Source organism: Pantherophis guttatus, chromosome 2 (genome assembly GCF_059756535.1).
Source record: "Pantherophis guttatus breed Tessera chromosome 2, ASM5975653v1, whole genome shotgun sequence".
Taxonomy (NCBI): Eukaryota; Metazoa; Chordata; class Lepidosauria; order Squamata; family Colubridae; genus Pantherophis; species Pantherophis guttatus.
Genome location: NC_142064.1, coordinates 79607666 through 79635222, shown reverse-complemented (window position 1 = coordinate 79635222; position 27557 = coordinate 79607666). Strand labels below are relative to the sequence as shown.

General features: G+C 35.6%; 1 protein-coding gene across 1 annotated transcript in view; it reads right to left on the bottom strand.

The window, feature by feature from the left end:
* The window catches only part of FOCAD (focadhesin), a 139216-nt gene that overhangs the window by 66710 nt on the left and 44949 nt on the right, over positions 1-27557 (bottom strand). The window contains exons 14-18 of the mRNA XM_034410513.3: positions 27258-27388; positions 25652-25778; positions 5969-6103; positions 2795-2845; positions 1946-2029 (exon numbers count right to left, since the gene is read on the bottom strand). Of these exons, the coding sequence (XP_034266404.2) occupies positions 1946-2029; positions 2795-2845; positions 5969-6103; positions 25652-25778; positions 27258-27388 (528 nt within the window). The remainder of the gene's footprint in view (positions 1-1945; positions 2030-2794; positions 2846-5968; positions 6104-25651; positions 25779-27257; positions 27389-27557) is intronic.

Here is a 27557-nt window from a genome sequence, read left to right as displayed (position 1 = left end):
TGATGTACAATATATTTATGCTGATTCACATTCATATTATAAACAGAAACCCATCGTACAGGCAGTTGAATATTTATAACCCTCATAATGGGTTAATGCCATCTGTCATACCTGTGGGCATCACGTTAGGGTTTTGTTTTTTTTATTTTTATATCTGTGTTAACTTTTACCAGTATCTCCTTTGGAATTCCTTTATGGAAATGCCTATTTTATGCACTTGCATATTACATTTTAAAGCACAAAACCATATAAATTAGAGGACCATATAAAGATAACATTCATAAATTTGTAATATTGTCTACTATTCCAGTAATTCACTCCTTTAACTTTTATTGCTGAATTTTATTATATTACAATTTTAATATTACTATTAACCCAACATATAGGCATTTTTCTATATTAACTAATACTGTACTTTATTATGTTGCATTACATAAAGTCAATATTAATACTATTTATATTCCATTTTGTAGTTTCTATATTGATTTTAGCATTAGTATTGCTTATCCTGTAGTTTTATATTATTATAAATTGCTCACCTTAATGAAGATTAGGTTTTAATATAAAGCAGGCATGACAAATTAACCAACCACAGAAAAAATGTCAGTCCCACTAAAGGCTTTATTTTCTTTTTTAAAAAAATATTGCAACCTTCCTATAAGTGCCATAACCAAAAGATTTTTTAATACTCTCAGATTAAAAAAAACTGGAGTTAGGAAATTTCAACTTTGTACAGGTTAAATTGTAATCTGATAGTTTTGAATTGATGCATTATGTCAAGGATGTCAAACTTGATTTCATTGAGGGCTGCATCAGGATTGTGTTTAACCTTGGGGGGGGCGGGATTGGGGGGGCAGCTCAACATCACTTGTCAGGGGTGCCTGTGGAGGCCCAAGCACTCTGCCAGCAAAAACAGGCTCCCGATCTTTGTTTTTGGTTGCAACGGCTTCCTGCAATCCTCTTCCAGCAAAAATGAAGCTCAGGACGGCCACGCGCAGCCTTCATGAGGTTCGTTTTCAGCTGCAACGGCCTTCTGCAACCTCTGCCAGGAAAAATGGAGCTTGGAAGGGCAATATGCGGCCTTCCCAAGCTCCATTTTTACTGGCAGAGGCACCATGGGCCAGTCCTTTGCTGTTTCCAGGTTGGCCCCACGGGCCACATCTAAGCAGCCCACAGCCTGTGGGCCGAATCCAGCCTGTGGGCCTTGAGTTTGACACCCCTGCATTATGTGAATTAAGTCTCAGGGGTTTATAAAACATAGTTTAGGGTTAATATTCTGCTCAAACTCCGATAGGTATGACATATTCAATACATTGTAACTTAATAAACTATGGCTTAGCTTAATAGCTATTAAGGAAAGGACAAAGATGCTTCCTATGGATGCACAATGTTTCAAAAATCAAGTCAATGTTTTGAATTGAATTTGAAAGTTAATCACAACCAAGTAGAACATGGCATAAGTCTCAGAAAGCTATTATAATCTTATTAGAAACAATCTAAGTAAAAAAAAAATGACACATGTTGCTTCTCTTGTTCAAAATGTCAGTCTTTTATAACTGTGTTGGAGTACACAATCACATATTAATTGACTTTTAAGGATGAACGGTAAGCTCTTTTTGCTTGGCTTATTCACCCCATTATGACTTTGTTGGTCCAGCTCCTGCTTACTATGCAACTCAAAAATCTGATTATTTTCAATACAAATGTTCTCATTTACAGAAGACTCTTTGCTTCCAAACTTCCACCTGCAACAGATGGAAGGATATGAGTCCAGGCAACTGGAATATACTCTAATACAAGAGACACAGTAGCAACTTATACAGCCATTTCCTATTAAGATCAGATGAATTACTGAATGTCCAAGCAAGGATTGGACATTGTTTCCACAGTTTTGTATTCCTGTTGATTCTAACACTTACCCATAATTAAAGTAAGAAAGATCTACCTGTTCAGGAAGATGGAGGATGGTGTATTCTTCAGAACGAAATTCAGAGAGAGATTTATACGCAGAGATAGCTACAAGAGAATCCTAAAGAAAAATATTGCCATCACATCATTGCAAATAAGGATGGATAAGGAAAAATACTGTATTTATTTATTATGTTAAATGCAGCATTGATTTCCCAAGTAGAGAATGTAGGGCAAGTTCTAAATTGTCTTGAACCTTGCGGTTAAAAGCAAATAGTGTGTGCTAAAAAATCACATCACCCAAAATTACTGAGCAAAAGAAACCTTTTTTTTTAACTGCACATAAATTGTATTATTCTGCAGTAGTTATACTATAGTAGGGCTTTGGGGTAAACATCTGAGATATTACTTAATGGTAAGATCAAAAGTCTCAAAATACAAATTGACTGCCTTATATTTTGAACCTTCTGACTGCAAAATGTTTTAGAAATAAAGAATGGTGACTTGCCCATAGCAACACACAGTTCCTTTACTATGACTGTACTGTGGTCCTGATAATATTTGTGGATTTTTAGGGGAAATTATCAATATCATTGACCAATCATAACTGGGCAGTAAATAAAGAATTAGGAAGGTATGCAGTGGTGGTAGGAAAAAAAAGTGCCTTTTTTAAAATAACATATCGTAATCATGATTATGTGACATATCGTAATCATGATTATGTGACATTAACATATCGTAATCATGATTATGTGACACATAATCATGATATGTTATAAAAAAAGATGTAGGATTGGACAGAGAAACTAGATGTTTAATGCAACACAGAAAATATTTAAATAAGGCCAGTATCTGGCCAAAGTCAGTTCATTTTCTAATATCTCACCTTGCTTTGTGTTTGGCTCCATAGGAAACTGACAACTTGAGCTTTAAACTTCTATAACGTCAAATGGGGGAGAGAGAACAAAATCCAACTTATAAAAGATTCTTTTTATTAAAGAAACATGATAGAAAATTGAGGTAAATAACACATCGTAAAATAAACCAAGACAGGCATTTATGGATTAGCAGTTTATTTGAGGAAGTGACAAGGGAATAATATTTTTATGCGGCCACTAGAGTTTCATTTAAAATAACAAGAAAGGTTTTTGCCAATTTAGCTGGCTCCAAAGTGAAGACTAATAGTCCTTATTATACTTACTGAGAAAATTTCAAAGGTCAAAAATTATATTCAAGATCCCATATTCAATGATGTATAATAAAAATGCAAAGTACCACTTGAGGTTGAGGGGGAGGGGTTGACCTTTAAGTACCCTTAAAGAGGCAATTCAAAAAAACATTTTCAATGTTACAATCTCAACCATGTAAACAGATTTAAATGCTTTTAGAAGCATAGACGTTACCTATTAAAACATTCTGTTCACTCTTTCGTTGACAGAATAATTATATTAAATATATGCAACTGCATTTGCAATACGAATACCAGACACAGCCAAATGACCCTAAGAGAACCACCTTTCAGCTCATTAGAGTATGTGTATGGGGGGGGGGGAATAGGGGAAACATAGCACTAGAATTTACTCAATATTTAACTGGATTTTACCAAATTTTTTGGAAAGTATATCTATGGAGTAATATAAGACACAAGACCTTTTTGGGTCTGTGGACCGGTGGCAGGGTCTTCAGTGTAGAGGGAAATGGTTTCACATCTGCAACCTAAATCCTGTGCATGCACAAATGAAGCTCTGCATGCTTGCCCGCTACTTCAACAGCCCGGTTCAAAACAGGGCACACAACCCATTAGCGGGCCACAGTTTGGGGACCCCTGATATAAGAGACTGCACTATTAAGTCCCAATGATCTTCGATACAAGGCTGTAATCATCCTATTTCCTCAGCTTTCAAATAATTTATTTCCATCAGGACAAAACAAAACAAATTGCAGCCTGTCGTTATACAGGTAGTCCTCAACTTACAACCATTCATTTAGTGACCGTTCAAAGTTGCAACGGCACTGGAAAAAGTGACTTATGACCGTTTTTCACACTTACGACCGTTGCAGCATCCCCATGGTCAAATCATCAAAATTAGGATGCTTGGCAACTGGCATGTATTTAGGATGGTTGCAAGGTCCTGGGATCACGCAATCACATTTTGCAACCTTCTGACAAGCAAAGGAAATGGGGAAGCCAGTTTCACTTAATAACCAGGTTACTAATTTAACAACTGCAGTGATTCACTTAATAATTGTGGCAAGAAAGGTCGTAAAATGGGGGGAAAGTTATTTAATAGTCTTGTTTAAGAACATAAATTTTAGGCTCAATTGTGATTGCAAGTTGAGGACTACCTGTATAGTATGTAATATACCAAAAATATACCAAGCAATCACCTGTATGTAACTTAAGTGTATGTTCATAGACTAGGCAAACTACCCTGATTTTATAATGGCTAATTCAATTAAAATATCTGCCTACAGGGCAGCTGTTATTAAAAAGTCAAATTTTGTATGGGCGTATAAAATGGAATTTGTCTTTTTCATAACTCTTTCGCATTAGATTGGCATTTTATGAAATACATTGAATACCTAACTGCCACTGTTACAAGATTTGATTCAATTATATAGCATTAGTACAATTTTGCTCATTTACTTTTAAAAAAAATGCAGGCAGGAAAAATGCAGAAAAACACCACTTCAATGATTACAGTGTTGTACAAACTCTCCAATAACAAACGGTTAAATTATTTGGAGGTTTTCACCTCAAGAAGGAAATAACATGCTTAGCGGAATGAACATTTGAATCTGTTAGACATTTAACAGTCAAATTCGTCAGAATACAGTTATCCACCTAGCTACTTGCAGATTATTTATAAAATGCAGTATGCCTCTGAATACTAGTTGCTAGGCAACATAAGGAGCGAGTGCTAATACATTCATATTGCACCTATGGAAATATCTAGGATGGCTTCTTTAGAATAGAATGCTGAGCTAGATAAGCTTTTGGTCTAATCTGGAATAGGCTTATTTACTTGTGACAAACAAACTATTTAAAATTAAAGTAATTTTAAACTGGTTATAGAGATGGTTCCAGCCAATGAGAAAACTAAGGGCAAATCCCTGTTTAGATTGATTCTTCCTGAATACAATTCCTTTTCATAAGTTATTAAGAAATCCTCAATAGTTCCATGAAAGCGCCAGACTTTCAATTTTAACAAAATGATCATAAAAACCTTCAGCTCTTCAGTCCATTCTAGTTTTAATCGCTACTCAGCCATGAAATGATAGCTGATAAGTCAAGGTTGTCCTTGACTTACAACAGTTTGTTTAGTGACCGAAGTTACAACGGCATTGAAAAAGTGCCCTACAACCATTTGGCAATCTTTTGGCAAGCAAAATCAACGGGGAAGCCAGATTCACCTAATAACTGTGTTATTTAGCAACTGCAGTGGTTCACTTAATAACTGTGCAAAAACAGCCATAAAAAGAGCGCAAAACTCACTTAACAACTGTCTCACTCAGCAACAGAAATTTTGGGCTCAATTGTGGTCGTAAGTCGAGGATACCTATAAACATTAGTTCTGGCCCTGGGTAGTTTCTCTGATTCGTCTGACCCTCTTTTCAAATCTCCAATGTATTTAATGCATCTTACTTAGAAGTAAAGATAAAGTCTTTTTTAGAGTACTGGCAATGAAAATTTGGTTTGCCACTGCTGTCTGTTGGAATATTTTTCAAATTCTTAACCTTGCCTATGGCAAGCGAAATGAAAGTGCTCTGCTATCCAAACACTACGGAGGTCCAATCCTGCTCAGCTTTTTTGAAGAACACCAAGGTTGATCGTTATCTGCTAGTCTTATAAAAATAACAATTCTTCAAAAGTTGAAGGAAACATAGCAAAGGAAATCTGGCTCTACCGCTTTCCAATAATGTCATTAGAACACTGCCTCGACTCTCCAGTTCAGTTGCCTTCACTTATGTTCATAAACAATCTTCAAGGAAGTATTAACTTGATTGCCTTATTTAAAATGACGGATTTTTTTAAAAAATAGGCCAGTATGAGACATACCTCATATTCACTCGAATTCACCATTAATGAAGGGACAAGGGAGAACAGTTCATTGAGTGTTTTTAAAATAAGTGGCCGGGTATCACAGTTCAGTTTTGGTGAGAGTGCATTCCATGTAGAGCGAATGCAAACAACCTAGAATAGAGAAACAAAGGCTGCTTTTAGCATGACACAGTCTATGTGTCTCTGTGTGTGCGTGTTTAAAATATGTTTAAAGATATATGATATATGGATTAGAAATAGCACTTACAAATCACTTCTTGTAGCTCTCATTGTAAACCAGATATGCCATGTTTCAGATAGAAACTCAATTATTATTATTAAGCAACTAAAATTTAACCAAAATTAAGTCCATTTCATGCTGTTGATATTTATCATGGATATAATAAAGGTATTAATGAAATCCAGATCTTGTTAGCTTCAACACACTGGGTATATCCAATGCCTTGGGATTGAAAAGCATAAATGACACACACACACACACGTATGTATGTATATATGTATGTGTGCATATGTATATGTGTGTATGTATGTATGTGTGATATATATATATATACACATACCATCATACAATTCCCTTTTACTTTAAGCAACATTATATAAAACACAGAATGGGAATAAAAACAGTAAGCAAAAGTAATTAAAGGCATGACAAGAAAAATGAACAGAGCCGGAACTAGTTTACATCAACAACACACACTACATACTGTGTTCCCCCAAAATAAGACCCAGTCTTTTTTTTTTCTTTTGTCACCAAAAAGGGCACAGGTCTTATTTTCGGGAGATGTCTAATTACTGACTTACCTCGAGGTGGTGGCACTGACAGCCTTGTCCAGCAGGAGCCCACTGCCAGCCCACTTCTTCTGCGGCCGCTTGTTATTAGCTGCAAAGGACTTTCCAGAAACCCTCTACAGCCAATAACTGATCAATCTGAAGCTCTGTTATTGGCTACAGAGGCCTTTCCATAAGGGCCTCTGACGGCAAAACGGAGGCTGGGGCAACGCGAGCGTCAATCTGGACCTCGAAATGGAGGCGGGGAGCGATACATGCAAGGGGCAGCAAATGGCCATAGAAGTGGGCTTGCAAGGCGACTTAGGTGTTGGGGTGTGTGAGGCCTGGTAAGTAGGACAGCTCCTCCCCATCCCCATCCTAGCTTAATTTTTATCCATGCGCCTCGTCCCACCCGGTGCACCCCAGAGTGGGAGGGGTCTAAACTAGGGCTTGTATCGGGCACGTGTAAAAATCAAACTAGGACTTACTTTGGGGGTAGGTCATCTTTTCAATACTTTTCATACTTTTTTGACTTTGTAAACTACATTCTTCCTTCCAGCATGTCCATAGACTGCCGCAAATATTGTCTTTGCTTTATTAAAATTCTCATCTCTCTCTTTTTCAGGATCTCATCAACTACCACAAATTGTCTGGTTTTCCTCGCCTCTCAACCCATTCATCCTTTTTTCCTATTTGTTTTGCAATTTGATCCTCAATAAGTCTATAGACCAACCCACTATATTTTTTCCATGCTGCTCAATCATTTTTATATCCATATTCATTCAGGCCCCATTCTTGACTATACTCGTTTTCCACATTAAGTATCTCTCTCCTATTGAACTGAACTTTCTTTTTGTTTCTCCTGATATTCAGTATAACTCTCACTCCCATATAACTCCCATATAACAAAATGAGTAAAGTGGTCAAAGCATGTTGCTATGCATAGTTTTGCTTCTTTTGATAATCATTTATACTTTCCATTAACTCCACATTGTGGCACATAGTAAAATCATTATTTTATATATTCCAAGTATAAAACTTCCTTATGTCAAATTTCCATTCACGCTATTAGATTAATCTAGCTCTGTGATGGTGAACCTATGGCACACGTGCCGGAAGTGGCACACAGAGCCATCTCTCCAGTCACGTGAGCTGTCACCCATTGCTCTTCCGGCTTCCGGTGCCAGCTAGCTGGTCTTCACGCATGAAGTTGCCGGAAACCAGAAGAGCAGCCACCCAGCATGCATGCGCACGCCGGGAAGTTGATCTTCTAGTTTCTGGCGTGTGTATGTGCATTGGCCTGCTGGTCTTCGTGCATGCATGCGTGCCGGAAATCAGAAGAGCAGCCACCTAGTGCATATGCCAGAAACCAGAAGATCAACTTCCCAGTTCACGCATGCACACTGGGCAGCTGCTCTTCTGGTTTCCGGCATGTGTGCACGCATGCCCCACCCCCCATTTTGGTACTCAGGGCTGAAAAGGTTCGCAAACACTGATCTAGCTTATAATACTTTTTTAAACAGGGCTTTTTTTTTTTCATTTTCTGAAGTTGCAATGCTTTGTTTCTTTCAAATCTGACTACCTTTATTAATCTGTTAGTTCTTTCTCTTTCATTTTCCTTCCTTCCTTCCTTCCCTCCCTTCCTCCTTCCTTCCTTCCTTCCTTTTCTCTTTCTTCTTATTAATCGTGTTCTGTTTTGATTTATTCCTCTTACATTCTAATATGCCATGGTCATCATAGATGAGCCACAGATACTGACATATCCTTTGCTCCTCATATCTGTGATCAACTTGAGGCCAAAGTTAGAAAGGTGTAGACAAGATGAACAGCTTTAGCCACACCTATGCCACATGCAGTATTCCCTGCTAATGGTAAATGCAATACAAGTTTGTTAGGTACATTTTGGCTAGCATGCCATATGCACAATCAAAATCGACTTTTTTCAGGCATGTTCATCTCATTCTATGGGTATTTAATACAATGATTGCCCTGCAAGACAATATAGTATTGCCTAAATCCCAATAATTAAAGTTATAAGCAATATAGAAATATACATATAGAGGGCCTATTCTAAAGAATTCTCAAATAATTACACAAATTTGTTGTATTTATTCATAGCTAGAAATTAGCCCTTGCCGGATCATTGTTAGAGGGAAAAATCCTTTGTGTTAATTGAATAAGAAAAGATCCATCAACAAAATAGTAAAATCTGGCTCATATATAAAATCAATTTTGGTGAAACACATAGTTTTTTTATAGTTAGAAATAGCAATTTACCATTAAAAGAAGGATATCAATTTGAAAAAGTTATAGTCAGAAATGCAATTCATTAATATTCCCTTAAAATACAATAATATTTTAGGTGAATAATGTTTGAAACTATTTTCATCACACATATGATCAAAACTAAAAAAATTTGGCAAAAAATCTCTGAACCAAGTGAGCACCATCTGTCACTGCAGGTAAGGTTCTAAAGAATCAGCCTTAATAGAACTCAAAGATTTGAATAAATATAGCTCTAATAAAAAAAACCTATAAATAATAGAGGTATGCTAATATGTTGTCCCCAATTGTGCATAAATCAATGGAGCTGTACATTCACTCATGGCAAAATTTATTACTTTTAGGCAATCTAATTGTATTCATTACTAATTATCTGACCATTATTGACCCAGGACAAGCTACTACAATAAAAGTTGCATCTGCTTCAACATTTTACTATCTCAGGATCCCCTATGGAATTTGCAGCCTTTAAATCCATACATTTTCAAAACTCCGTATTTTGATATAAAAGATTTTTTAAAAAGAAATATGCTACCATTTTATAATGACAGCAGTTTTTGAATCTAACAAAACTGTAACTTGTATCCATGCTTGAGCCTACTTGCTTCAGAATTATAGCTTAATAAGTCAATGCTGAAGCAGTTTGTTTTCTAGATGAGCCCCCAGAGTGCTATATGAATGAAATTCAAGAAAAGCAATAATTTAGAGAGGTGTAATGCACATCTAGACTAGGCAATGTATTACTAGATGTCAAGGTAGTATTAATACCATTTATTAAGTCAACTGATTTTTAAACACAGAAATCTAAGCTCTAGTCAGTAAATACAACAACATATATCCATCTACTGCCCAATAGAATTTTATTACATGGTCATGACTGAAGAAGCCATCAAGCAAATAATTAATGTGCAATCTTGGGAACAATAGAGTTTTTTGAAGAATGCTGTGTATGAATAAAAGACACTATCTTATTAACATGGGACAAGTACTGTATTTCATGATATATAATAGATGTTGCCTTTTTATTTTTAGTATGAAATTCATATATTCTTTGCTATATTGAAGTTCTTCTTTAGATATTATTTCAAAGGATCAGACATTTAAAAATTTTGATTAAAGTAAGGCATTAATGGAGAAAAGTTTTCCCAACTGTATTGTAAGTACAGGCATTAATGGAGAAAAGGATTCCCAACTGTATTGTCAACATCCTTACTGCCTAGGAAGTCTAGAAGTTGTAGTTCTTAGAAATCTGAAGAACGCCAGACTAGATAAAAACTGCAATTCAACATAGATGGCAATGTCACATATAGAGGAAACAAGGACATTAATAGCTGATCCCAAAAGGTAATAAATATATTGTAAAATGTTCATTTCAGTTTTATGGTTTTACTAAGGGATGTAATATTATAGACTAAGCAGTTTTACTTCATTTCTTTCCTTAATGTGTACATTTTGATCAAGCTAAACAGTGGTTTTTTTAAAGAAAAATCAACAATATCAGCAATAATATCAGCAGTTCCACTTCAATACTGATGTTTTCCCATTGCCTCCCCATAAGAATGAGATTGTTAATGTATAATTTCTTATTTTGTTAGTAGAATTAAAATGGCGAGGCTTACACTTCTCTTATTATAAATGCATCATAGCAGCATCACCTGAGAGCCAGTTCTCTTTAGTTGCTAGATGCTGGCCTAAAAAGCAGGATATTGTGAATTTTAGGCCTCTCATAGGCATGAAAGCTAGCTGGAGGATTTTGGGCTTGTTTCTCTCTCTCAATCCAACCTACCTCACAGGCTTGTTGTTGAGAAAAAAGAGGCAAGCATATTAAGTATGTTCACTGCTTTGAGTTATATATGTAAAAAAGGCAGGATAAACATCTAATAATAATAAATCTGTAAATATTAACACTCTTCCCCCAAAAAATTTATTCCGTACTCTAAGTTTCTGAAATTTTCAAGAGACACTAGTTTCCTAAGTTGTCTAACATATCCTTCATTCTTTAGGCCATTTGGAAATACACTAAGTAAGATCATAACTGGAAGACATAGATCAAGCAACCAATAATTTATTTTTTTGGACATTTAAGATGCTTTCTTCTTTAGTTTTCCCCATAAGGCATTCTCCGAGGCTGGAAGCCCCCCCCCCCCCAATCTCTGCAGGGAGTAAACCATTGTAATGAAGACTTCAATGGATTTCCCTGCGGTCAATTCATACACAGAAATGCATAAAAGTTCCCTTCAGGAATTTCAACTTTTCAGACATTGCTTTCATACCTGCAGGTTTCTGCCAGTTGCCTGCAATTATCATGAATCATTCAAGTCTATGCTGTAATAGCAGCAGAAATATTGACAGACAAGTAATATTGGCTAGAAAAAAAAACCATATCCTTCCAAAAATTAAGACAGCAAGATGATACTAAGGGGAAGAAGACAAAGTAGTGTCTAAATTAGGGTTACACATCTGGTTTATATTCAAAATCAAGGAAGTAGATCACAAAAACAGTTTCATAATATTTAGAAAATTGTAAGAAAACTGCAATTGCCTCTGCCAAGTGGGAGAATCAAATATCTGTATGGGCAGATAAATGAGTTGACATTGTCCTGGGATGCTCATTTAGAAAAGATAATGAGTTAATGAAATCACTATAGCAATATTTTATACTAGAAAAAAATCAAAATGCTGGGCATCAGAATTAAACAGTCACTTTGGAGGCTGTAGAAATACTTTAGGGGAACCATTTCAAAATCAGTAATGATAAAGCTTTTAAGAACTCCTATTGAGTTAAATCCTTTTAACGAAAAGACGGATCCATGAAGACAATTCCAGTGTAACTCATGTTGACAGCTACTGAAACTTAATCTGATTATATGTTGAGTGAAAATGACACTTCTCCACCTCCACTTTAGAAAACATTGATCTCAATAACTAGACAAAACAATTCATGTGAAGAATGTATATAGGCAAAAGGGAAAATAAAAACAAAATCCTGAAATTGGGAGAAATCATATTTATTTACAAGCTAATTGAAAAAAAATTAATCAATGCATTATACCACAAGAAAGAATAAATGGAAAGAACAGTGAATCTGTGCCTCCTCTGTGTGTTTTAGTGTAAAATGACACCAGAAGCCTTTATTTTGCAAAAAAAATAATTAAGAAATTATTAAACTAGAGACATTCTTATAAGTGACTATTACCTTAGAAGTATGTCATTTTTGATTGTAAATTCTATTATAATTTACATCGAGATCCAGAGCCTGGCCAATGAGGTGATGGCAACACATTGACACTGATCAAGTCTACAAAAGCAGATCTTAGCACTAGTATAACAAGTCAGTAAATATTTTACATTTGTTAGCAACATCAGGCTTCAATTTCATATTGACTAACCTGGGAATAATTTTGTCATGGTCCCAAAGAATTCCTACTTAATATGAATTCCTACCTGGAGACATTACCAACATTAATTTTGCAAAATAATTACACTTTTTTGGTGCTTTTGGAAAATAAAAAATAAAATAAAATACACAAAATAAAAATCACCAAAAAAGTCTGTAAAAGAATGTGTTTGCGAGTGTGTGCATGTGCACATGTATAGTATATACACAGGAGCCAAACTTGGGTTATTCACAGTTAGTCTGCAACACTTTCAGTTATCTAGTTCATAAATCATGTTACAATCCAACAAAGAGATACTGAAACTGTATTTCGATGCTTGTTGTTTGGTCTGGCCAAAAGAGTGGGTGAACCTCCAGAATAAGAGGCTACTTGATTTAGAATGTCACGAATGGCATGGTTATTTTTGGTATGACAAGGTTAAAATAAATGTTGATTTTAACACTCACTTTGTTAGACATGCCATTCTAAGAGTTTGGAATAAATATAAAACAAGGTTTTCTATGAGGATGCGTCCTTGGGTGTTCTCCTCCCAGGAAGCTTTTTTTAGAAAAGAAATGGTGGTGAAGCTGGACTTATGGTAAAATAATAACTTTTAATGTTGGTGATCCTATCCTCAGGTTTAAGGAACAGCTAGAAGGACATGTCTGCCACTGGTTTACATATTTCCAGCTGAAAGGACAAAAATAGACAAAAAAGAGCTATGGGTTTGACTCCGTTAAAAATGAATTGGAAATCCTACTGTGTGGTAGTGATGGACATATTGCTAAGGTCTATAAAACATCGAATTTGAATTTGGAAACTGAATATGTAAAACATTGTATACTTCAGTGGGCAAGGAACTTTGGATACAATGTGAAGTTTGAAAAATGGGAGAATATGTGGACGAAAGTTTTAAAATTTACATTAAATTACAATTTTAAAAAATTATAAGATGATGTATCGCTGGTAAGTTATCAAGAATGTATAAAAGTATTTCAAATGAATGTTGGAAATGCAAATGTAAAGAAGCGACATGTGATAAAGCAAAGAAATATTGGAGTAGGGTTCATATTTTAATACAGAAGATTCTCAAAGTGAATATAAAGATAAAATTAGGAACTTTTCTCTTGGGTTTAATGGAAAAAGACTTGGATTTATTTTTTTTTGCTTTGTTTTGTTATATGTTATGTATGTTGACAGCAAAATTACTTCATGTGCAAAAATGGAAAGACCCTTTAATCCTGACAATGGATGAATAGTTGCAAAAGCTGATAGAGTTAGCAGAATGGCTAAATTGACTACTTTGATAAAAGAAAAAAAAAACCACAACTACTTTTACTTCTACTAGGAAACCGCTTCTGGACTTTGTGCTTGAGGTGGAAAAAATTAAATTTGATTTTGAGTTTTACTGATTAGATAGATCTGTTATTATAGAAACGACTAGTTTATACTGTTATGTAAAGGTAAAAAATTGAGGTTCAATGTTACTTCTTATTCTACTGCGCCATAGGGAGTCATAAGTCAATGCCTTTTCTTTCTTTTCACCTTCTTTCCTGTACTTTTCTCTTCCCTTTTCCCTTCCCTATTTTTTCTATTATTTGCTTTTGTATTTTTGTATTTTATATTATAAACTAATAAAAAGGAAATATTTTTTAAAAAGTACTCACAGTCTATTGGTTTCTAGCCTTTACTTTTATACCAAACTGGCTCTGGATTTAAGACTACAGATCCTTAAGTGTTGCTTTTGATTACACTAAATGTGTCAGCATTGTTTTCTTTCATTTGCCCAAGATCCTTTGAAATAAATTTATATACAATAATATATTTCTATGATCCTTTAATCTTTTTTTTCCCCTTCCTTCAGGGTAAATATACACAATTCCTTCTGACTGTTCTACTATTTGTCTTCTAAACACCTCAGTATCTTAAACTGCTCTCTGAATACTTTCCAATTAGCCAAAATATTAATTTACTATCAGAGGAAATGCCTAATATGATCTTCAGATCTGAATAATTATATAAAGGGACGGAAGAGATACTGTAAGACTTAATTCACATATTTGCTAACCATCATCATTAAAAAGATATACCACTGTTACATAAAAGTTGAAAAAGGAATAATTCTCTTAAAACTGAGGATAAGAAAGTGAGTTTGATTGTTTGTTGAGGAGTGCTGATATTAAACTGGAATATTCAGTTAGACGGCACCATCTAATCAAATAATCTGTATCTTAAAAGGTTGACTTTTTTCCAAAATAATAAATGTATCGACAAAACATTACACTCAGTGATGGCTTTCAAAGGGACTGTATATTCTCTAGGGCAGAGATGCACAGTCAATAGGTTAGGGCCAAATGCAGCCAGCTATTCTAAATTGTCCTTTTGAACTGCATTATTTAATGTGATAGCATGAGTACATTATTAAACACATGCTGCATGTACATATTAAATTTATAATACTGTAAAATATATTAACTTAATTCTTAACACAGTTCAATTTTCAAAGAATTTTAATTTTAAACAAATTTAAGTTTTCTCCAGCATACAGTCTCAAAGATTTAAATTGGCATCTTAAAAAGTTGCTCACTTAGAGCACTTTCATTCTGGAAAGTATCTGGAAAGAAACTTCCTCCAGAACCATTTCCCAGTCTACAAACTGTAATGAAGTCATTCTACTTAAACACTGGCATAAATGTTCCTCAACAAAGTTCCTCAGTTTTACACATTTATAGTTCAAAATATGTACCATAGTTATCGTCTTATCACAGAGCAACTTTAAGCGTGACATCTGGCCGCCGGCCCCCAGTGTCCTCTAAATTGAAACACCATAAAAAAAGATTAATGCTTTTTTTAAAAAAAATCAAAACCTAAATCAAGACAGATATTCACCAAGATAGTATAATAGCATTGATGATTATCATACTTTGAGTCACGGTATTATTTCCAACTCAGTGGGGTTCATTCACCAATCGTGATTTGCAGCCAGTCAGCCAGGCTTCTCTGCTGGTGGTTGGGTTCCCCTTGTTCATAACAGACAAAGTCAAAATTTCCCTAGCCTTCAAAGCTGCTGATCTTTTCCAAATGCCCTTGGAATTTTGTTGAGATACAGTAAATCAATGGAGAAAGAAAGAAAGAAAGAAAGAAAGAAAGAAAGAAAGAAAGAAAGAAAGAAAGAAAGAAAGAAAGAAAGAAAGAAAATAAGATAGATAGATCAGGATGGATTAAAGATAGATTATGATTTTTGAAACTCCAGCATTACAGTTTTAACAACCATCTCAGTTTTATCCAATAAGAATCTCAGATTAGTCGAGATACTAATAATCAGGTTGTATGTATATCCTCATTCAAGGCACAGGATACAGTATATTCTGAAATGTATACCCATTTATCTGATTTCCATAGAAAGAAAGCATTATATAAGTTAAATTCTGCATATTGTAAAGATAAAAATTGTGGGTTTAAATGCTGTATTACCTTATAGTCATGACTTTGTGCTATAACATAAAGTTGAATTTAGAGCTGTGGAGTCTCTCCCAGACATTTATTTTATACAAAAGAATATTACAGGTAGCCCCTGACTTATGACCACATTGGTTGCAAATCACTGCGGTTATAAGGCACCACGTGATGAATTCAATTTTATGACCATTTTTATGATGAGTCACTTGCAATCATAAACTGAATCGTATGCTTGGTTAAGTGAATCTCTTCTTCTAAATGGGTCCTTTTTGCTGGAAACCAACATAAAATATCACAAATCGTAGTCCTCTGCCCATGGGATGCTGCAACCAGTTAAAAATGTGAGCTGGCTGCCAAGTGCCCAAAATGTGATCATGTGGCCTCTGCAAAAGAGGCAGTCATAACTTTGAGAACAGGTTGAAAGTAGTCTTTTTTATAAGTATTTGAAAGGTTGTTTAATAATTGGGTCATAAGTCAAAGACTACCCATAATGGTAAAGAAACAAGCTTCACAGAAAAAACAACTGGTCTTATCCTGAATTGTAAAGGAAAGGTTAATCTGGGTTGGTAACATTTAATGGTAGAAAAAGAGCAAACTGGTAACAGGTCAGGGTCGGAATAACTTGAAACTGATAATCTGGAGGAAGGATGATAATTAGTAGCCCTCTAGATCAGTGGTCCCCAACCCCCGGTCCGCGGACCGGTGCCGGGCCGTGGAGTACCTGGCACCGGGCCGCGCAGCGGCCGGGGGACATGAACGCTGCAGCGCAAAGGCTCCTGGGCCGTGCGCAATGGGCCGTGCGCAAAAGCTCCTGGGCCGTGCCCCCACCCCTGCGCGCGCTCAGCGGGCCGCGGCGATAAAAAGGTTGGGGACCACTGCTCTAGATGTTATTGAACTACAGCCCTCATCCACTGGTGATTTAAGCAGTGGATTTTATTTATATATGTATTTATTTATACTCACTATCCTAAGGAACTTGTAGAAAAATGGAATCTACAAAAGCAGGAAACTATGGTAAAACCAAATCAAATAAATAATTATAAAGCATGCTATCATAAACATAGTGACAGTAACAAACAGGCACTAAAAGGTCAAAGGACATAATCAGGTTGTAGGTAACTATGACCCAAAAATTAGAGAAAGAAGTCAGGTCTTCTTCTATTACCAAGATATATCGAATTACATGCTATTTTACTTTTGAACAATACCATACAATTTTCCCAGCATTTTAAGTACATAATGAGATCAAAGAACTTTGAGGTCTTCTTTTAATTGCTGTTCATCCAGTGTAATTGCTCTTCAAGCAATGTTATTTAATTGATGGTATTGGCCTACCCGTACAACTTTTCTCCATGCCTTCTGAATGTATTGAAGCATACCTCAGAAAATTCCCAACTACTCTAAGCAGTAATCTACCAACTGGAAATTATACAAGTTATAGTCTAATAGACTTACAAAGTGAAGGGCTAGCAAAAATTAGTAGAAAACTGTGCCATATTCTACAACTTTATCAGCACTCTTAAAAGCACATTTTTGTGCCTATGGCTTTATAACATGGGTACCCCTTATTTGGTTTTTTTGGTAAATGTATACTAATTATCTTTTTCTATAAAGCAATAAGGTAGCCTCTAATTTTGATCTACACTTGAATTGTTTTCTACATCAAGGGAAACGTTTCTACTATTCTTCTTTTCAATAGCACCAGTACAGTAATTATTGTCTCAAATAAAACACTATGGCCTGGGAAAAGGTGAATATATTGTATGTTACCACATGAAAAATGTGTCTTTTTTAATAAAGCAACCTTATATGCGAACAAACATTCCTATCTGATAAAGTTAAAGTTAAACACAATATTCTGAGTTAACAGTATACAGTGAACCCAATCAGAAATGCAGTATCTTAGCACCACACTATTAAGATATCTTTGGAATGTAATATAAAAACCCATGCTCAATTTAAAGCATATAATCATATATATTCTGGCTAGCTTTAGGGAAATATTCATCCATACTGAAACATTTCTATAATAAAATTTATTTTAACACACTTGACTTCAAATTCAAATGTTTAATTAGCACTTTCTGCAAAACATGTTTTCTGGAATAATGAAACATAGCAGCAATATTGAGAATCAGTTATTGTCAATGTTCTCATGTTACACAGAAACCAAATTTATCTTTTTGGGGAAAAAAAAATATTTTTTTTAAATGTAAACAAATGCAAAGGTAATATAACAGCACTACAGTAACGATTTTAGTATGGTGCATTTCCGGGGGAGCAGCCAATTCTGTCTGGTAATAAACGGCTTGCAGTGAACTCTTTCTCTCGGTCATGAATCCCCAGGAAATGCCCAGTGTCTGGATAGTTATTGCTCAATTGTACATTGCTGTTATTTGAGAACACAACACCCTCTAGGAGTTGCAGAAGATGAAAGCAGTTTTGTGCCTCAATATGGGGGCACCTATTAGTTCTGACACAACGGAGCTATAGCTGATCAGAAAGCATCTTTGTAACTCCTGGCAGCGTTCAAAGGCCGAGGGTGCAAACAGTCTTTGTAAGTTTGTTTTAAACTTTGTGCTTATTGTTCCTTCCTTTATTGTTGTTTTAGCATGAATAGATCATTTCCATCTCTAAGAACTAACAAGGATTTAATGTCACAGATTTCAGGACTATTGACACTGTCTTTTTTTATGCTTCTGTGCAACAGAACATGCTGATTTGATATATACTTTCAACCAGAAAATGCTTTAATTATCCTTGCCAAAGCTGAGAGTGGACATGAATAGAAGAGTACACTGTTAGTGAAACCATTTGCATAAAGAAAAATAAAATTTAATACACCTTTCTGTTAGAAACAAAGATAATAAAAAATACAGTGGGTTTATATGAGTGCAGTAAGTACTTTCAGAAGTTATTCTAACTTGCATGAAGATCTGAAATGTATTTTATAGTATACTAACCCCTCTTCTATGTGACCACTCTGTATCACTTTGCAGAAAGTTGGGAGGAAAAATTAGGACTTAATTCTTGTCAGACCTCAGCCAAAACTGAATACTTCAATTGAGAGTCAAATTAGATGTGATTCCATTATTCCTAAAAATGGCATTCATAATTGTATAAATGTCAAGGAGGAGGAGGAGGAAGAAAGGGAGGGAAAGAAAGAGGAAAGGAAGAAGAGACAATCCAGACTGAAGTCAACAGGTCTCGAGAAATAATGAACTTTAGTAAAAAAAAAAATCCCTTGAGTAACTGGAAATTGTTAAGGTGTTTTGGTTAACTATACTGTGTACGCTGCCTTTTGTTTTTAACCCAACTGATGGAGGAGAAATTATATTCTGCTCAGAGTAAATTCTGATGGAGACAACCTGTAAGCCCTGTAACACAAACAAAGTTCTCTTATACAATATTTTCTTGAGCCTTGGTACCTAAATGTTGTGAAGGGGATCTACCACTTTGTCAAAATGTACAAATACTAATGCAGTGAGGGTTTTTTCCTTCTTGAGGCTTGGAATAATCATAGAGATAGTCCTCGACATATGACTGTAATGGAGTCTGCCCATCACAGTCTTAAACTGTAAATGGCTGTAAAACAAGCTGGACATGTGACAGACCAAAGTTTACATTCTTTTTTTTTTGTGACACTTGTTAAGTAAATGATTTGCTATGGACATTTTTGCCCAAAACCAAAAGTGCCAGTTTTTAGCAAAACAATCATAAAACACCATCATGTGACCTTGTAACATCGCAAGCTACTGTGAATGCAACCAATGTTGTTGAGTGCCTTATTTTACTGCACCAAAGGAATTGGGAGTCAATGCCTTTTTTTCCTTTTTGCCCTTGCTTTCCCCCACTGTCCACTTCCCTTTTCCCTCCCCTAACTTCCCTCCAATTTACTTTTGTATTCTCTTTGTATGTCATATTATAAACTAATAAAAATGTAATGAAAAATGTTGTTGAGTGCCCGACATTTGGTCTTAACTGGAGTGGATTTTTGGAACTTCGATTTAGGGTCATAACTAGCCCTCAAAAAGTAGATTCCTCAAAACTTTGGACTGTCGCTGAGCAACTTGTTTTAAATCGAGGACTACATGTATGACTGCTCTACAGCTGTGTACTGGATGGAATCTCAGCATAGCTTATTTATTGTGCTCACTTACAGTAGACAGTGCTGAAAACTTATCTAAAATTCAGCTCTTACCTATGAAGCAAAGCCTGCTTGACTGTGTTTGGACCTTGGATTTCTTCTCTTGTCACTTGCTTCTCCCTTGAATCTGTCACTTAACTGACAGTTTACCAACTCAGATTTGTGCCTTGCCGGTTGGGCCACAAGGGCTTTTTTCCTCAGAGCGAATCTGACTTTCCCCTTGACTTTGCTTGTTGGAAGTTGGATGGGAAGATTACAAATGGTGATCACATGACTCTGGGCAGTGCAATGGTCACAAATGCACTCCAATTGCCAAGCACCCGAATTTTGATCACATGACCAAGGGGATGCTGCAATGGTTGTAAATGTGAAAACTGGTCATAAATCACTTTTTTCATTGCTGCTGTATCTTTGAAGGCACACTAAATGAGTGGTTGTAAGTCGAGGACTATCTGTACTAGATTGTGGAAGAAGCACAACTGCATCAGTGGTGAAATACAAATTTTTTTACTATCGATTCTGTGGGCGTTGCTTGGTGGGTGTGGTGTGGCTTAGTGGGCGTGGCAGGGGAAGGATATTGCAAAATCTCCATTCCCACCCCACTCCAGGGGGAAAGATATTGCAAAATCTTCATTCCCACCCCACTCTGGGGCCAGCCAGATATGGTATTTGCCGGTTCACTGAACTACTCAAAATTTCCGCTACCGGTTCTCCGAACTGCTCAAAATTTCTGCTACCAGTTCTCCAGAACCTGTCAGAACCTGCTGGATTTCACCCCTGAACTGCATGTATAAGCTAAGAACAGATTGATAACTAATAATTTATTACTTGGAAGGCAGCCATGTTACAGCTAAAAGGATACCACTAATAACAAGTATAGGAAGTTGGTTTATTACTTATCACCCCCCAAAAATGTAAGAGGCATTTTGAAGGGTCATTTCAGGTTATGGTCTATTGGTACCTGAATTCTTAAAATCATTTAAAATACCACTTGAAAAGCTTTAATTCTCATATTTCACTTTCTTATTCAAATTCAAGACTATTTGATACCTGGTATTTTAAAAAATGAATTATAATCATATTATTAAAAGTTGTCTGTATCAACTTTTGTTGTGAAAACATATTCTCTTCCTCAAAATATCCAGAATCATTGGTGTTCCTGAATAATATGATAAAGTTGTCCCTGTGCCTTTTTTTAAATGGCATCTCTGTGTTTTACTACGTTTACCTGTGTCTAGCAGGAAGCATATGGAATAAATCTCATAAGAATAGGTTGTTAGTCTCCAAGGAAAAGATTTTTCAACCCAAAGAAACTCAGTTTCTGCTTTTCCTTAATCTACAAAAATATATTTCTTCAGGTTTTAATAGCGAAGTTATTTTAAGAATGGCCAAGAAACAATTTTCTTCTCGTTGTCAAATTCACTAGGTGATGTAATTTGTCATCATCATAGTTCCCATTGTATTATTCTGTTCTGTCAGTTTCCCTTCATTTTGCTTTTCTGTATGTCCTCTCTCTGGTCAAAGCCTGATAAATGTAGGATCAAGGAATAAACCACACAAAATTGCTTTCAGGGAAGAAAAGACTATAAACACACACTCACCACACAAACTTAGCTTTTTCACTTCTGGATCGTAGCCTCCCTGTTAATAGTTCCCACATGAAACTTATTATAGACCAGGACATGAAGGCTCATATAAACTATGCTGGCTTCTGTTGAATTATTCTAGTACAAAAAACAGATTTGCCAAGACTTAACAAATATGTTCTGGCAAGGACTACTTTGTATGTTTTCCAGGTCTGACATGGAAAGCAAAGAATACTGTAAGTATCATTTATGAGGTATATCATTTAAATGTCCAAAAAGAATTAGCTGTCTTCATAAATTACCTGAAAGCAAGCCAAATACTCAGGAGTAATATGAGTGATTCATGAATAGTGTTTTGCATTTCATACAAGCTATTGTATTTTAGTACAGAACAATCATTGCAGTTTAAAAAAGCAGTTAAAAGTTGCAGGTTATTCTGTGAGATTCAGATTCAAGATTGACTTCTGGTGTTGATTGTTATGGTGTTCTCCTTTAAAGGCATTTTTAAAAATGGTACAATCACTGAACCACAGAACTGGGAGGGAAAAAAGCCAATTCCAACAGAAGCTTTCCAGTGGCAACATAGTCACTGATGGGAGGCTCACCACCTCTCTGAGTAATTGGCCTTTATGATTACTTCTCTCCATTCAGTTGAAATCTTCTTTCTCATATTTCAAACTATTATTCTTTCATCAGCCACTTTGAGATAATAGAGAACAGTCTTGATCTTTTCTATGACACCCTTTCAAAAATTAGAAGTGTACTCAAGACTCATGTCCAACGGGTTTAATTTTTTTTCATAGGATTTCATTTCTAGTTCCTTAACCATTTTTCACTACCCTTCTCTAAACTTTAATGCAACTCACAGAGCAGAGGTGTAACGTGAACTGATATAAGTGGGCATATAACTGCCTGCACATGAATTTTATACCAGCTGAAGCTTCCAGATGCTCTTCGAGGGCAGCAACATGTATGGCATGTTTCCCATCCTGTACCTGTGCATTTGATTTCTAAGTAAATTAAATTAAGTAAGTTAAATCTCGTTTTGTTATTTTTAGCTATGTATCCATTCTATTATCATACCATCTGACTAACATTTAACTTACTTGCCAACAAAATCATCATGAGGTATTTTGCAAAAAAAAAAAAAAAGCTTCACTGATATTAAGGAATATTAAATCCATACTATTGTCACAATCTACTAAAGAAGTTGTCCAAAAGAAAGTAATGATGTGATATTATTGTCTGGCAAGATCAAGTCTTGACAAAACTGTGCTAACTTCTACTAAACACTTTGTAATGAATATTACAAGATTGATAGCTCTGGAATCTTCCCAGCTATTTGTGCCAGACTTCCTGGTCTTTTTACTCCCTTTTGAAGAAATGGGCATTTTGCTTCTTTCAGTTATCTAGTATGTCATCTATTCTCTAACATTTCTCAAGGATAAGAGACTGAGGCTCAGACAAACTGACCCCACACATACTTCAAAGCATCTTTTTGCCTCTTAATCCAAAGCACAGCACAATTCTCCTATATCGGTCTCTTTCTTTTCAGACATATACACTAAGAAACTTATTTATTCATTCAGTCAGTCATTCCATTTGTATTGTGAAACGTCTCAACACATGACTCTGGGTAGCTTTTAGGCTTTCACATTAGTTTCTATTGTCATTCATATTTTTTCCCAATGAAATTGTTCACAATTGTGTTTTTAGTATTTCTTTTTAAAATTCTGAGTTCCATTTCCAATTAGCTTCTCTGGTCACTGAATGCTGCTCTGAGTTTAATAAAATAGGCTTTCTTGAAGTCCAAGGTACTTATTCGATATATCAGTTATAATAGATGCTTTCCCTCAAAATGAGTGTGATTTTGCGTGACTTCAGGGATATATCCATGCAGCTTTCTTGGCAATAGTACATATGTAGTTTGCCATTCTCTTCTCCCAGGATATTTTAAAACTTCCTAAAATACCTTACAGCCCCACTGTTTTCTAATTACCGTGTTTCCCTGAAAATAAGACCCTGTCTTAAATTTTTTTGAACCCTGAAATAAGTGCTTGGCCTTATTGCCATGAGCTCAAAAGCCCGATTGGGCTTATTATCAGGGGATGTCTTATTTTGGGGGAAACAGGGTAACTCCTATACAAGTACTAACCAGGTTTCTGAGCCCAGATCAGTCAGCTTTAGTTTCCCTTTAAAAAAAAAAAAGAACTTCTCTTTTTGGTCTCTTTCTTCCAATGTTCCTGTTATTTCCACTTAAAGGTAAAAAAAGGGTCCCTGCGGATTTTACTTTGCTAGTCATTGTCAACTCTAGGGATCAGTGCTGATCTCCATTTCAAAGCCATTGTACCAATGCTGTCCGAAGACATTTCCACAGCCATGTGGCCAGCACGAAGCGCTGTTACCTTCCCACCCAAGTGGTACCTATTTATCTACTCACATCTGCATGCCTTTGAATTGGTAGGTTGGCAGGAGCTGGGACAAGGACAGAACCTCACCCCATCGCATGACAGGTCTCGAACCAGGGCTGCCGGTTGCTTTCCAGTCAACAAGCTCACCGTCTTAACGATTGAGGCACTGCTCCACCAACTTCTAAGCTAAGTCCAGAAGAAGAATAAACCCCACTCCCATCACCTGAGGGCCATCACCACCAGCAGCACTGTAGTATTTTAAGACCCAAAGATGTTTTTCAAAGTTCAGCATCAACTGCAAAAAATGTCTCTTCAAGCACTTTTGTTTCTGCATTAAATTCCTTCCCTAAAATTTGAGTTCTCTCTCTCTCATATCAGAGGTATCTAATGTAAAATTGTATTTAGATGCTGTTCTCCTGTATGCCTACTATAAAGACTAGTAGGTGGCTGCAAAAGAAAAAAGGTTTTCTGATATACCCTGGGGCTGTTAAACTGTCTCTGCAGTTCTTCTAACAGCTTTTTATTTTCCACACCATATTTCCATTCCATATTTTAAAACTTTCACAAAATTCATTTAAGTTCTTGTATTTTAACTGTCAAAAATTGTGCTATTTCAGAGGATTAGTTAATTATATTATCTGCTCCTGGAAACTTTAATATTCCATTTTCTTCTTTTATAGCTCATAATTAATTGTACCTTAATGTTTCACTGATGGTTCTAATTCTAAGTAAAACTCTTCAAAAATTGAAGACACTGGATGTCTTCAAAATACAAAAAAATAAAGAGTTATGCCTACATGTGAAGTGGGAGAGGCTGTGTGGTGCTTTGAACTTGCTATTTCTGAATGGATTCAATAATTTAGGACGTGCAATGAAAATGTTAATGACTTCTACTACTGCAATGGACCTGAACTATTCAGTGCCTACTCCACAGTCTTTCTATTACTTTTATACATTCTCCATTTGTGTGTTCTAGTTATAGAACTATAATGATCAAGAGCAGGAATAGCCCCAGCATCATGCTATTTCATTATTCCGAATTCCCCTGGATTTGTTTCCAACTGTACTATCCACAGTATGAGATGCCACAGGATCCCCCAGCTTACATCCAAACATCTTAATTGACATATAACCAACAGTGTCACAATCCTAAGGAATATTTTCCTCATTCCACTTATATTCTCTTCTCTCCCATATTTAGACAAAGATACCACTTGATGCTGTTCTGCAAAACCTATTTAATATTACTAACTAACAAAAGAATTGAGGAAACCTAAATACTGCTGTAATTAATGTCTCAGGTTCTACTCCCCCCTAATAGCATGGGAGAAAATAGGTCCTTGGACATCAGCATAAAACCAGAATCAAAATAAATTCAAGGCACAATTGCAATGTATATATCAAGAACAACACTTTTCAGAGCCAATCCATCAATGACTGAAATATAATTTGACTACAACTCTCTAGTAACTTTCAGTAACTGAAAGAGACTTTCAGTTATTAGAAGATTAGTGAATGAGGAAAATAGAATCTTATTTAATAGGAATGAAATATGGGATTTTATTCCAACAACTACCAGAAGGAATGATGAACAAAACATGCGATACGATAAAGGAGAAAAATAGCCCTCTGAACTCAGTAAACTGTACCTCAGCTTGACAAAGTGCATGAAGTCCTTGTAAGACTAAGGCAGCAGGAGTGGCTTGGTCGGGTTTTGTGCATTCATTCAGTACCTGAGAAATTGCAGCCAGCATATCTGCCCCATGTTGGTAAGGCCTAATAAGATAACAAAGTTTTCATGTAATTATAGAACTATACAAAATGAACATAATTGCATGGCTATGTCAAGATCTGCAGTAGTTTGGTCTAGTGGTTTAAGGCACCAGGCTAGAAAGCTGGCCATGTAAACCAGTTGGGTGATCTTGGGCCAGTCATTCTCTCTCAGCCCAACTCACTTCACAGGGTTGCTGTTGCGAGGGAAATAGGAGGAAGCTGTGTTGGATATGTTTGCCACCTTGTAAAAACAATAAAGGTGGGATAAAAAATACATACATACATACATACATACATACATACATACATACATACTCTATCTCTGGAAAGGAATCTGTGGCCATCCATATATTATTAATCTACCATTCCTGGCCATTATGAATGGGGTAGCTGGAATCTGAAGTTTAATTGCAGCTAGAAGGGCATAATTCACCATCTCTACCATAAGAGAAAACATAAAAATGCTTAGAGCCAGGAAAACTACAATCTTCCATGATATTTTAAAATTCTTAGTTTATTCATCTTTATTATATTCCTTTATTCTTTTTTCACATTTTCTTCTGTATTTATGTAGTTTCTTTAGAGAATCCAGTTTTAAAAAAATGAACTTTAGTATAATGGGTGACTCTAACCACTTTTCTGTGGTCTAACCTAAATGTAAGCTTGACTATTGAACCTTATTCAATAAACCATTATTGTATTAAGTTCAATAATAGTGACAGCTCAACTTGTGGAAAAGGCAAGAAATAAATTGATTTCATTCCCCGACATGACAGATTCATTAAGGATTTGGATAGATCTTAACCAATTTTTCAGACAAATGCTGAAAATCTTGAAACAGCTTGAATCAATTGAAAACAATTTGGCCTAGGAAATGAGATGAAGGAATCCAGTGAAAAAGCAGATGGATTTATGATACTGTATTCCTTTAAAATACACAACGGTCAAACCAAATGTTCTTGCAGCAGAGATAGATGATAAACCTGGGAAAGATGAACCTGAAGCTCAGTAAATAAAGTTTGGGGAAGCAAGGATATAGAATCGTAACACATACGCTATGGCTAGCCAGTTCAAGGTTTTTATACCACCTAGATCTTAAGCTGTTATGGTCCCTTTTTTAGGCCATACTCCTTACTAACATTATCATCAGTATAAAAATACATTATTTTATTTTTTTCCTTTCCACAAAAGAAAAAATGCAAGTACACATAAGAGCATTAAAGAACTAAAATCAGCACAATTTTAGAACAGATAAACTTACATCAGTTTAAAGAAAAAAAAGGAAAAAAAGTTGGAGGAAGGAATGAAAATTATGGTATAAATAGAACAGCTCCAAAAATTTTGATCACATTGTACAAAACCCTTTTGCCTTGAACCCTTGCCAAAAAAACGAAGAGTTAACATTCTAATAGGAACAAACAATACATATTATCAAGCCAAGAAGAACATAAGTTAATTTAATATATAAAATCTAACATTTACCTTTGCTTGCATATATCTCTGATAGAAGCAGCTTTGGCAATCACCTTCTCCCACTGAGTGTCTTTACTAACAGATAATGAAGCCATATCAGACATTGCCATGAATCTCTGCAGTTCTGGATAAACTCGGTCCTAAACATATATTTTGATAGGAGAAAAGGAAATAGAAGATTAGAGAGTGACAATTTTTTGCCCTACTGTTATTTATTAATCTATCTTTCAAACATCTAATATATGAGGCCCTGGCAATAACTGCACACACCAATTTTGTGTGTGTGTGTGTGTGTGTGTGTGTGTGTGT